This window comes from Pelobates fuscus, chromosome 3 (genome assembly GCF_036172605.1).
Source record: "Pelobates fuscus isolate aPelFus1 chromosome 3, aPelFus1.pri, whole genome shotgun sequence".
NCBI lineage: Eukaryota > Metazoa > Chordata > Amphibia > Anura > Pelobatidae > Pelobates > Pelobates fuscus.
Window position 1 is genome coordinate 216,491,396 of NC_086319.1, and position 14,259 is coordinate 216,505,654.

Below are 14,259 nucleotides of genomic sequence, written 5' to 3' on the forward strand. Positions count from 1 at the left end.
TGTCTAAATGTACTTACCTCGTCCAACTGAGACTGTTTAATAAACAATTCAAAGGGACACTATAGTCACCTGAACAACTTTAGCTTAATGAAGCAGTTTTGGTGTATAGACCATGCCCCTGCAGCCTCACTGCTCAATCCTCTGCCATTTAGGAGTTAAATCCCTTTGTTTATGAACCCTAGTCACACCTCCCTGCATGTGACTTGCACAGCCTTCCATAAACACTTCCTGTAAAGAGAGCCCTATTTAGGCTTTCTTTATTGCAAGTTCTGTTTAATTAAGATTTTCTTATCCCCTGCTATGTTAATAGAGCCTCCTGTATGTGATTAAAGTTCAATTTAGAGATTGCGATACACTTATTTAAGGTAAATTACATCTGTTTGAAAGTGAAACCAGTTTTTCTTTTTCATGCAGGCTCTGTCAATCATAGCCAGGGGAGGTGTGGCTAGGGCTGCATAAACAGAAACAAAGTGATTTAACTCCTAAATGTCAGTGAATTGAGCAGTGAAATTGCAGGGGAATGATCTATACACTAAAACTGCTTTATTTAGCTAAAGTAATTTAGGTGTGAGGTATTCTTTAGCAGCTTATGTCATAAAAGAGGAGGCATTGTAATTTATAAAGTTTAAGATATCGTGCAGTAAACAAATCATTGTTGCTGGAATCTACCGCCCACCTATTTCTCCAGTGCATTCCCTGTCTGACATAGCCCAACTCCTTAGTGAAACCATAGCTCAAAGCCCAAAAAGTGAATTGTTGGTTTTGGGAAATTTTAATATTGATTGGCTGAACCCTAAAAAAATTAGTTCATGCTCGCTGTTTAAGATGTTGCAGCTATCGCAATTAATTTCATCCCCTACTTGCATAAACATAAAAAGCCATACCCATACTTTGCTGGACTGGATTCTCTCCACTTCCCCTGATAGAATACAGGAGGAAGGTGTTCTTCCTAACAGTTTCAGTGACCATTGCTTAGTGTACTGTGTGCACAAAATAAAGGAAGCAAGGTGAAAGGTCAGTGTAGGACCCGCTTACGGGGGTCTGCCTTGACGGTGGCGGGCGGGCATTCCCTCCAATGACCATTGGAGTAACTAAATGACCTCCATTTGTCTAAATATACATAGGGATTAAGGAGAGAGCGCAGGTAACTTTTTTTTCCTTTGCGTTTTACTATATATTGGGGCTGATGTGTACTGTGGTCGTTGTTGCCGCCCAGGAGTGATGGGAGTGAGTACAGGACTTATCTTTTTCTTTTTGTATTCACTTTTTGTATTACACAGCTTTGTAACAATGCTGCCGCCCATCCCATGTGTTCCCTATTAAGGGTTAATAAGTATATAGGGGTGTATATAAAAATACCCCTTTCGGTCTCATTAGAGATATCTTTGCCAGAAGCTCAAGGAAGCAAGGTGAAGGGTCAGTGTAGGACCCGCTTAGGCCATTCCCTCAAATGGTCATTGGAGTAACTAAATGACCTCCATTTGTCTAAATATACATAGGGATTAAGGAGAGAGCGCAGGTAACTTTTTTTTTTGGTGCACAAAATACAGGCTACTAAATCCTCTCCCAAGGTTATAATCATTAGGTCTGTCCAGAAATTTAATCTTGAATCCTTTCTAACTGACAACAAGAACCTCCCAAGGCACATATTAAACTTTATCCCAGATCTTGACTGTACAATTGAATAATTTCAGTCCAAACTCCTACAAATTTAGAATTTGCATGCCCCGCTGCATAAGGTGCAAGTAGAAGGGGCACATACTAATTGGATTACAGCTGACCTGATTCAAATGTACCAGTTTAGAGAATCATTGTGGTCAAAGTTCAAGCTCCATGAACAATCACTGTGCATATAGACAATGGCGAAATACATGCACAAAACAAACAAAATTGGCCAAGGTCAAATATTTCAGTGAAAATCTGAACAATAACATTTCAAACCTTAGACCTTTGGAAAATCATAAATAACTTACTAACTCCTCCAATCCACTCCACTGTCAAAGTGGACAACCAAACCCTGTAACATTCCTTAGATGTAGCAAATTCCTTTAACAAATATTTTGTTAGATGTTCGACAACCCTGATGGCTATGCTAATAAATGACAGGCCCCACTACATTTACCAAGTCCCAATATAGAAGAGTTCAATTTTAGACTTGTACCTAATAGTGTCATTAAGAAACACCTTAATAATCTAAAAATGATAAAAACAATCTGGATATGATCAAATCCCAGCAATGCTGTTTAAGCTCAGTGCACCAGCAATTGATAAATGTTGCAAGCCTAATCAACGAATCCTTGGTGTTTGCATACATACCCAAACTTTTGAAGACAGCAAGAGTAGTACCTATCCATAAAAGTGGTGACATTACTTTGGCTTCTAACTATTGCCCGATATCATGGCTCTCTGTTTTGTAAAAAAAATTGGAAAAATGCATCCATATTATTATTATTATTATTATTTTATTATTTATATAGCGCCAACAAATTCCGTAGCGCTGTACCATACACAATTATGTGAGTATTACCAACAATCAAACTATCTGACCCCAGATCAATCAGGCTTCTGCCCAAATCACTCAACTACAACTGCCCTCTTAAAGGTTTGTATAGACATCCAAACTTAGACCTAAGTGGAGCTATTTTCCTTGATTTTGCCAAGTTCTTTGACACAGTAGACCATAACATTCATCTGCAAAAACTAAAAAATTCAGGTATTGGTGACCGTCCACTAACCTGGCTTCGATCATATGTATCGGATCAATCACAATATGTGTCCATTTCTGATATTGACTCACTCCCTCTCCCAATCATGTGTGTTGTTCCCCAAATTTCGATACTCGCCCCCCTACTATTCACAATATTTATAAATGATCTGCCTAATGTCGGCAAAGCCTCAAATGTACACATGTATGCAGACGACACAGTAATCTACGCAAGGAAGCCCGATCTACCGCAGCTTGAGGCTGTGCTCTAAGACCAGTTCACAGAAGTAGAAAAGTGTATTGCTAAACACAAACTGTTCCTAAACACTATCACAATGATCTTTGGAAACGTACCTAAATCACACAAATTACAAGATTCCCATCTATGCATCAAAACAAAATAAAATAACACACTGACGGCAGTCCATTCTTTCAAAACCTATGGTATGCTGTTAGACCCCAATCTATCTTTTGGCCTCCACATAGAAAAACTTTCATAACAACTTTATTAAAAACTAGGTGCCCTGTACAGAAACAAATCCTGCCTAAGCCATGCAGTAAAGGAAAAGATTGTACAGAAAATGCTGATGCCAATCATTGATTATGGGGATGTAGTATATGCACCTGCACCGCAATCCCACATTAATAAACTCAATACAGTGTACAACTCGTTCTGCCGATTTGTGCTACAATATAATTACATGACACACCATTGTGACATCTTAAAATAGCTAAACTGGCTATCGCTGGAATCCAGATGCACCCTTCATCTTTCCAGCCTTGTGTTTAAGAGCTTTTCTGGAAAGCTCCTGTGGAGTAGGGATCATTATTATTTGATATACAATATACATTGTATACGTATGGTATATTGTATAGTATGGAGTATATATATTTAATATGGAAATGCATTTAGCTTTATGGTGTATATATATATATATATATATATATATATATATACACACACACATTTCTATATATATATATTTATATATATACACATATATACATACACATGTATATTGCGGACTCTTGACATTCACTTAACAAAAGCACTGGAAGGGTTAAAATTTCAAAATAGCACAAACAACACCTGCCTGTCAATCAAAATGTATACAAGGCACACTTCACTTAAAGGACCACTCTAGGCACCCAGGCCACTTCAGCTTAATGAAGTGGTCTGGGTGCCAGGTCCAGCTACCTTTTACCCTTTTTTTTAATAAACATAGCAGTTTCAGAGAAACTGCTATGTTTATACTGAGGGTTAAGCCAGCCTCCAGAGCCTCTAGTGGCTGTCTCATTGACAGCCGCTAGAGGTGCTTGCGTGCCTCTCACTGTGAAAATCACAGTGAGAGCACGCAAGCGTCCAAAGCATGCGCATTCAGCCGATGACGTCGCGAGGAAGAAGAGGAGGAGGAGGAAAGCTCCCCGCCCGGTGCTGGAGAAAGAGGTAAGTTTAACCCCTTCCTCTCCCCAGAGCCCGGCGGGAGTGGGTCCCTGAGGGTGGGGGCACCCTAGTGCCAGGAAAACGAGTATGTTTTCCTGGCACTAGAGTGGTCCTTTAACCTTGGAGATAGTCATAGACAGCACATTACATCATATATCAGGGAACAAGTTAAAGAGCCTTTTTGGGAAATATCACAGCACGTGGGGGCCTCTCTTTGGAGGAAGAAAAAACTATATAAACAGTAAGTTAGAATTTGTCATTCTCCATCATTTCCATCACTCCTCCATCATTCAATCATCCAGCATATATTCTGCTGTCTGCACCTAATTTCCGTTGGGAAGATTATTTAATTGTAATTTTCTTTCTGTAATACTTATTGATTCATTAATCTATTCTATAGACTACACATTCTGCTGCCAGTGTTCTCCTTTCTGTAACCTTAATTAATAAACATACATTTCTATATTTATTTGAGTCATTGTTTCATTTATACAATATTATTACAGTGTCTTCAGACACTCGTCTTCAGACATTGGATTACTTTAGTGATAGTCAATTTATCAGCTAGAATAGTTTATCTAAAACAGATTTTTTATAACATCTTGCAAAATGATAGTTCTCCTACTGCTGTATAATCACGATAAGTAGAATGACCGGAGAAAAGATGTTCGTCGGTACAACAATCATACCTTAGAGCAGGGGTGGGGAACCTTCGGCCCTCCAGATGTTTTGGACTACATCTCCCATAATGCTCTTACAGGCATAATGCTAGCAAAGCATCAAGGGAGATGTAGTCCAAAACATCTGGAGAGCCGAAGGTTCCCCACCCCACCTTAGAGAGCCATGTGACCAATATATAATAAAGTGTTAATATAGTGGAAAACCGATAGCTTCCACCATACCTGAGCAGAATGCTCTCCCCAGCTGTTCCCACCATCTATAACCTCCGATCCAGTACAGGCACTTTATTTAGTCTACCTCAATACAAAAAGAAAGCGTCTCGATCCTCATTTTTCTATACAGCACTTCAATTATGGAACAACCTCCCACACACTTTCAAATCTTCCCCAAGCCTAAAATCCCTTAAGAGATCCCCCTCTACATGTTTCAAAACAGAATGCACCTGTCATGGTTGATTATCTTACCTGTTCCATTTTAAATTTTGTATATATGTTGTGCACTAATATTGTATTTGTATTTCACAAATTTTATTCAACCACATACGTTATGCTCTTTTAGGAATCATCAACATATTCCCATTAATCAATACCAGACAAAATAAATTCTAGGTCATGTTTTCCACAGACACGGTTGTTGGAATATGTGTATTGCAATTATACTGCAGAACTTACAATATGTACATCTTACTTTAATGTTCAACTTGGAAACCACGACATCTCCATTTGGAGTAATGATAGGGACATTTTCACAGATGATCCCATGATCAACATCAATTACTTTACCTGCAAAAAACAATTGATCAAAGAACAAAATGTGTCAATCTTGCTTAAAAGCTTAGAAAACAAAACAAAAAGAAAAAAAAGAAGAGTAAAACCAACCAAAATAAACAAATATGAAAAATGACATACGGTTGTACCCCAACTTACAGAAATGGTGAATCCCATAAACAGAGGTTCTTGATAGACATATTACCAGGCCTTAGAGTGGCCGGACTTAATGTAAGAATGGTAAAGACAGAGTCAGGTATAGCCAAGGTCAGGAATTTGAAAATACAAGTAAACAGAATAACAATCTAGGTCAGGATACCAGGAATATACAAGGTCATATACAAGCCAAGGTCAATATCACAAAATAACTAGAGACTTACTATGAGCACTAACATGTATCAAGGCAGAAACCATGAGAGAGCAATGAACAAGGTCCAAAAATATCTTTATATGGGCTAACATACTTTCGGATTGGTCCAGGTTATCTCACTTAGCTGACGTGGTACCTTTAAGGGCAGGTGTGACGCCTGAATCTATAAAAGACACGTTCAAACAGGAAAGCAGTGCGGGCACCATGAGCAGGGAAGTCCCTTACATAAACGAAACAGGAACATACACACATGCTGGCAGTAACGGACTTCTGTACAACCCAATACTTTGGTTAGTTAGCTATGGGTTATGTTATTTCAAAAAAATTATCTTTTTTTGTAATTAATAAATACCTTAAATTCATATTCATATTCAAGGTGTGGTCTTACCTAGCCTGGCCACTCAATGAAGGACCTAAAAATCTAATTACTGAAAGGGTTTTTCTAAAAATACCCATGAAAGAAAACCTTTTTAAACCAGAATGATCAAATAGTTTAACAGCAAGAATAGAGGACTAAATATTGATTTGGGTTTCCTGTCCCACTACCAACACTTTACATGAACACTCCTCCACATTAGCTTACTGTTCTGTCATATGTATCAACAGTGGCGTACATACCAGGGTCGCAGGGGTCGCGGCTGTGACCGGGCCCGGCCCACCAGGGGGCCCGGCCGCCCCTGCAACCCTGTATGTACCCACTGGGCCAGCCTCTTCTCCTGGGGGCCCCAGGAGCCGGCCACCTCAGGGCCCCCCGAGGCTGGCCCTGCTTACACCCGGCAGGCAGTCAGGCTGGCCGGTGCGAGAGGGAGCACTCTCCCCTGAGTGCTTCCTCTTCAGCTCCCTCGCGCACCGCACTGATACCGGAGCCGGAAGATGAGGTCATCCGGCGCCGGCATCCCTACGCGGCGCGCGAGGGAGCTGAAGAGGAAGCACTCAGGGGAGAGTGCTCCCTCGCGCACCGGCCAGCCTGACTGCCCGCCTAGGAGCCCAGCAGCACCACTGGACCCCAGGGAATCCCCTCAGCACTCCAAAAGGTAGGGAGGCTGGGGGGCATTAAATAAAAAAAAAAAACGTGTGTGTGTGAGTGTAAGTGTGTGTGTGAGTGTTAATGTGTGTGAGTGAGTGTGTGTGTGAGTGTGAGTGTGTGTGTGAGTGTTAATGTGTGTGAGTGAGTGTGTGTGTGAGTGTGAGTGTTGGTGTTTGTGTTAGAGTGTGTGTGTCTGCTAGTGAGTGTCAGTGAGTGTGTTACTATGTGTGTCTGTTACTGAGTGTGTTTGTGTGTGTGTGTTAGTGAGTGTGTGTTTGTCAGTGAGAGTGTATGTTTTCTAAGTGAGTGTGTATGTATGTCTGCCGCTGAGTGTGTCTCTGTCAGTAAATGTGTGTGTCTGTTAGCTAGTGTGTATGCATTTGTTCGTGAGAGTGTGTGTGTGTGTCTTCAGCACTTACCTTTCTCCAGCGCCGGACTCCCATGGCGCTGGGGATCTCTCCGCCTCTCAGCTCCGAATGCGCATGCACGGCAAGAGCCGCGCACGCATTCAAACCGCCCATAGGAAAGCATTACTCAATGTTTTCCTACGGACGTTCAGTGTCTTAAAATGGCGGAACCGCCTCTAGCGGCTGTCAGTGAGACAGCTACTAGAGGCTGGATTAACCCTCAGTGAAACATAACAGTTTCTATGAAACTGCTATGCTTTCAGCTGCAGGGTTAAAACTAGAGGGACCTGACACCCAGACCACTTCATTGAGCTGATGTGATCTGGGTGTCTGTAGTGGTCCTTTAGGTGTGTGTGCATCTGCATACACTGGCGTACATACCGCGGTCGCAGCCCTGCAACCCCTGCGACCAGGTGCCCGCCGCCATGTGTTGCTGCCTCGGCCCGCGCAGAGTAAGCGCGAGGGGGGGGGGGGCACAGATCAATTTTCGCACCAGGGCCCCATGGGTCATGTGTACGCCACTGTGTATCAACACTTTAAAATGCATTCCAATATGTTTATTCTATCAATATACTGTGTGTAGACCTATGCTTTTCCATACTCTTATGCATGTATGCTTATATATATGACTGTGCATTTATATGTGTGTATATGAGTTCATTTGCATGTATGTATATGTGTTTGTGTGTATGTATATGTGTTCATGTATTTATTTGTATGCGTATACATGTATGTATTTGTGTGTGTGTGTATATATACATGCATACATGTATGTATATGTGAATAGGTGTATGTGTACATATACATATATATATGAGTCTATGTATGTGTAGACACATTGGTATATGTGTAGGTACATGTATTGGTGCTTGTGTGTGGATGTATGTGTAGGTATGCATGTACATATATATGAGCATTTGGTTGTATTTATATGTATATTTTTTGTACTTGTGTATAGGGTGTATGTTCTTGTGTATACTTGTACATATACACTACTTGTATATATATGTATATGTACATGAGTGTGAGTGTGTATGTGTATGCTGCATATAGGCCTTCATGCATTCTTTATAGTAATACTCCCCCTTTCTAGCACCATCTTCTGCACTGTTCGCTTGTTTTTTTCTCTCTCTCCTTCCTCGCTCTGTGATCTTCGCATAAGATATTTACGACCCTCTATGTTCTATCAAACCTGTCTTATCTGCACTCAGAGCGCTTTAACCCCTGTATCACAACTCAACTTTGAATTCTATGTGTCGTCTTGCTCAGAAATGCTTCAAACTTGAGAAAGGGTTCTCCTGAAAGCTTGTCATTAAAAAAATTCTGTTAGTCCAATAAAAAAGGTATTACAAGATACAAATGTTATCTTTTTTTTTTTTTACATCTAAATATAACTTTAAATAGTCGTGACTGTAATGGTCAGCTTTTTATAAAAAAAATAATCTGGACCGATTCGTCTAGCACAGTTTTAAGTGAGATTGAAATATTTTTAGCTACCAGTGCATGTCATTGAGGAACACAGTGAGAACTGGTGCGTTTTTTTCCTACATTTCTTATTTGTGTTACAGCGCCTGCCACTTTCCCATCCATTGCTTTGGCACCATCACTGCACACATATACACATTTGTCCCAATTTATACTGTGTGTGTTCATGAACTACTGGATACAGTTAAAGATTTTCTCACCTATGATATGAGTTTTAAAATTTTCACACAGAAGTCTTCTTCAATCTGTTTGTCAAAATTATATCTAACAAAAACCAAAAAAATTGAAAGTCCCGCAACATCTGTGGACTTGTCTAATTGCAGAGAGTACCCATCAAATTGATGCAGTCAAGAAATTAGTTCAGGATGGACGTCATCAGCAAGATCATGAATACAGCGCAAAAACTGTGTTGTTGGAAAGTGGCACAGCTTAATTTTTTTACTCTACATGACACTATTTCTTTTGCACATAGTTTTATTAGTGATTCCCCAATTGTGTGTGCTTCTCCTGCAAGTGGTATGCGGTGACTCAGTCTGTAAGAAGCCTCTGTGGCTTTTTCATTAGCATTTTGACATTTTTTGCTCATAAATTGTTTACTCTTCTGATTCTCCTTTAACTTTCGCTTAAAAAAGTCAATGTACTTAATTTAGCAGGTGCTAATGAACTGTTTGGCAATATTTTATTGCAAAGTACGCATTGTGCTTCAGGACAATCTTCATTTCTGGCATTTGTGAATCCAAATGACAAACAGCTATCAAAATATTCTATTTTCTTTGTTTGCGAAGAAGATTGGGTAGCATTGTGTGCTTTTCTTTTCTTTTGACTTGTCACTTGTCTCTGCTATTTGAGGAACAGTAGATACAACTATTTCGGGCATGTTTTCGGGAGTTTTAGCTGTATCTTCTTTCTCAGTTTCTATAAGTGCCGAGCAGGTAAAAGCAGTAATAATTTTTCTCTAAAGAGTTCCCTGCTTTAACCAGCTTTCTAAATTCATGGTTGTTTATTGGTAAAAAAAAAAAAAAAAAAAAAAAAAAACACTTTGAAAAATAAAGATCTCACTACATGACTGAAAAGGATGCTGATTTTGATAACACTCTTAGAAAGAACTAAAACTTAAGCAGGATTTTTGAGCTAGACTTGGAGCAAAAAGATTTGAACACCAACAGTTTTTTTTACCCCTCACAGAGTCTTTCAATGCCCCTGACAGAGTATTTTAATGTCCCTTCCAGAGCCTTTTAATGTCTCTAACAGAGAATTTCAATGCCCCGACAGTCTTTCAATGCCCCTGACAGTGTCTTTCATTGTCCCTTACAGAGCCCTTTAACCCCTTAAGGACACACGACATGTGTGACATGTCATGATTCCCTTTTATTCCAGAAGTTTGGTCCTTAAGGAGTTAATGTCCCTAACAAAGAATTTCAATGCCCCTGACAGAGAGTCTTTCAAAGTCCCTTACAGAGCATTTTAATGTCCCTAACAGAGAATTTCAATGCCTGTGACAGAGTCTTTCAATGCCCCTGACAGAGAGTCTTTCAATGCCCCTGACAGAGAGTCTTTCAATGTCCCTTACAGAGCATTTTAATGTCCCTAACAGAGAATTTCAATGCCTGTGACAGAGTCTTTCAATGCCTCTGACAGAGTCTTTCAACACCCCTGACAGAGCCTTTTAATGTCCTTTACAGAACATTTTAATGTCCTTAACAGAGAATTTCAATGCCCCTGACATAGTCTTTCAATGCCCCTGACAGAGTGTCTTTCTTTTTTTTATTTTTTTTTTTATATATATATTTTTTTTCTCTTATTTTCCTTACGGTACATGGACGTTTCTTAACAATACAGTACATCAGAACTTGCAAATATTGAAATGACATGGTATAACGAAGTGTAATCACATGTTATTGACATTGTTTACCACATTTTCCTTATTATACGGTAAATTTTCACAACTTCACATTCTTCACATTCTCCGAAGAAAAACAAATAAATTAACTTGTTCTCATAGCAATTACAAACAGACAAACACATTGACACTTTAGCTGCACTTATGATTTCTATTATCTTGTAATATTTCCCTTTAGAAATTGCTTCCATGGTTGCCAGATCTCTGCATATATGTGGTATTTATCTAGTGCACCCCATCTCAGTTCCTCCATTGTGTGGAAGTGTTCAATTTTACAGTACCAATCTTTTTTAGTGGGTGATGTGGGGGTTCTCCAATTACTCACTATATTATATTTGGCTGCTGTCAGCATAAAATACGTGAGGGAGTACCTGAAGCTACTGTGCGTCGTGTTGAAATGGAATAATAGAAGCGCCTCTATGTTAAAGTGGATGTTCAATTTTGTTACTAAGTTCACCGTGTTCCATACCTCCCTCCAAACTCCTGTAATCAGATTGCATGACCACCATATATGCTGAAACGTGCCTCTTTCTATTTTGCATCTCCAACACTTGGGAGACGTTGTAGGGTCGAATCTATTAACATCTACTGGAGTCGTGTACCATTTTGATATGAACTTGTAGTTTATCTCCTGTAGTGGAACGCTAGAATGTGCATGGAAAATGGCCGTAAATATAGCGTTCCATTCCCCCCCCCCCCCCCCATCTCAGTGTGTAGGTGATCTTTCCAAGTTCTAGTGAAGTATGGTAGTTGGGTGTGCGTTTGTAATAATTTATAACACGTGGAAGTTGGTTTGAGTGGACTTTTGTCCTGAAGGCACAACTGTTCAAACTTAGTCAGCTCCCTAGGGGACCAATGTAGTAAGTCCTGTGCTTTTAAAAAGTGCCTTAACTGTTCGTATTGGAAATTTTGCATAAGTGTTGGTGCTTCTCCCATTGTCATACTAGATATTGGGGTTATTTCCTCTTTGATTAAAACCTCGACTAACGTTATATGACCTGTGAGTTCATTGCCTTTCTCTGGTTTTAATAGTAGACCTTTTTTTCCCAGCTGGTACCACATAACTACCACAGGCGTCTGGGTTTTTCCCTGGTTTGTGAAGTAGGGTAATATTGGCTGACAGAGTGTCTTTCAATGTCCCTTACAGAGCATTTTAATGTCCCTAACAGAGAAATTCAGTGCCTCTGACAGAGTCTTGCAATGTCTCTGACAGTCTTTCAACGCCCCTGACAGAGCCTTTTAATGTCCCTTACAGAGCATTTAAATGTCCCTAACAGAGAATTTCAATGCTCCTGGCAGAGCATTTCAATGCCCCTGACAGAGCCTTTTAATGTCTCTTACAGAACATTTTAATGTCCCTAACAGATAATTTCAATGCCCCTGGCAGAGCCTTTTAATGTCCCTTACAGAGCCTTTTAATGTCCCTAACAGAGAATTTCAATGCTCCTGGCAGAGCATTTCAATGCCCCTGACAGAGCCTTTTAATGTCTCTTACAGAACATTTTAATGTCCCTAACAGATAATTTCAATGCCCCTGGCAGAGCCTTTTAATGTCCCTTACAGAGCCTTTTAATGTCCCTAACAGAGAATTTCAATGCTCCTGGCAGAGCCTTTCAATGCCCCTGACAGAGCCTTTTAATGTCCCTTACAGATAATTTCAATGCCCCTGACAGAGCCTTTTAAGGTCCCTTACAGAGCCTTTCAATGCCCCATAGAGAGTCTTTCAATGCCCCATGACAAAGCACTTTAATGTTCCTTACAGAGCTTTTTAATGTCCCTAACAGAGTCTTTCAATGCCCATCAGAGAGTTTTTCAATGTCCATGACAGAGTCTTTCAATGCCCCTAACAGAGAATTTCAATGTCCCTACCAACAGAGATTTCTATTTCCCTACCTAACAGAGCTTTCTTTGTCCCTACCTAACAGAGCTTTCTATGACAATAACAGAGCTTTAACTATCAGGTCCACTCTCTATCACGAGTGATAGAAAATGGCTGATGGCAGGGCTGGCTGACGGCAGGGCTGGCCGGCTGACAGCTGGACGGGCTGGTTAATGGCAGGGCAGGCCAGGAGCTAGGGTGGGCTCTGATGGCACGGCGTACTGACGGCAGAGGCGGTTGCGTGATCTCTGCTTTTTCCGACCTTCCGGGAACAGCAGGTAGCAGCGGCCATCTTGGATGTGGCGAAATGCAGCAGAACCGCAATTTTGTTCTTGCGGAACTCTTGCGTTCCGTGGAACACCAATTGTGAAACGCTGCCTTAGAGTGACATTTATTTGGAAGGTGAATAATCATCTTAAAATTTCAAGTTAAAGTCCTCGAGTGCAAGATCTGAGGGTATTTTTAACATGTATTTGTACATATATATAAAATTTAATTCTATGTGTATATTTAATGTATTTTCTTTTCATAATTATGTGAATTTATTAGTTATATATCCAAAATCCCATAAAACCTGTACATTGGTGGGTACCAGTGGCGGATCTAGGGGGGGGGGGAAACGGGGCAATTGTGCCCTCCCGAGAAAACAGACGGTCTCCCTCTCCCCTGCCAGCATATGCAGGCGCCAGCCCTGCAATGTGCCTTCGCGAACCGGAGGGGAGATCAGAGATCTCCCTCCCCGGTCCGCAGGCACCGTGCTGGCAGCCGGCAGGGGACGGAGGCCTGGGAGGGAGAGAGGACCCGGGAGTTCTTACCTGCAGCTCCTCCGGGTCCTACTCTCGCGAGCACGGAGCGTTGCCGCGGTTACCACGGCAACGCTCCAAATCTCGCGAGAGTGAACTCTAGCCCTGGAGCTATGAGCTAGAGATTACTCTCCCCACCGGACCACCAGGGAATCCCACCCGGACCACCAGGGATCCAGAAATGTCCCCCCTCCTCCCAGTAAAGGTAAGAAGGGAGGGGGGACATAATGAATATTTATTTTAATTAAATAAAAAAATATATATATATTATAAAAAAAGCCCCCCTACCCTTCTTATCACACACACACACACTCTACACATACACATTGCCCCCCATACAAACACACACTGCCCCCCATACACCTACTGCCCTCCATACACATACTGCCCCCCATACACACACACACTGCCCCCCATACACATACAGCCCCCCATACACACACACATTGCCCCCCATCCACACACACTGCCCCCATCCACACACACTGCCCCCCATACACACACACTCTACACACATGCACTACCCCATCCACACACACTGCTCCCCATACACACACACACACTGCCCCATACACACATTGCCCTACACATACACTGCCGCCCCATTCACACACATTGCCCACACTCACACATACACTGCAATACTCACACACACACACACTGTAACTGTTACACACACACATACTGTCCCACACATACACTGCATCCCTGACATACACTGCCGCCCTCACTCACACACTACAACCTTCACACACACACACACACACACACTGTCCCCCTCACACACACACA

General features: G+C 41.2%; 1 protein-coding gene across 3 annotated transcripts in view; it reads right to left on the reverse strand.

The window, feature by feature from the left end:
- Positions 1-14,259, reverse strand: part of ABCD2 (ATP binding cassette subfamily D member 2) — a 104,555-nt gene that overhangs the window by 46,709 nt on the left and 43,587 nt on the right. For all 3 annotated transcript variants that reach the window (XM_063448075.1, XM_063448076.1, XM_063448078.1), the window contains one exon: positions 5,517-5,611. In XM_063448075.1, coding sequence (XP_063304145.1) covers positions 5,517-5,611 — 95 coding nt within the window. The remainder of the gene's footprint in view (positions 1-5,516; positions 5,612-14,259) is intronic.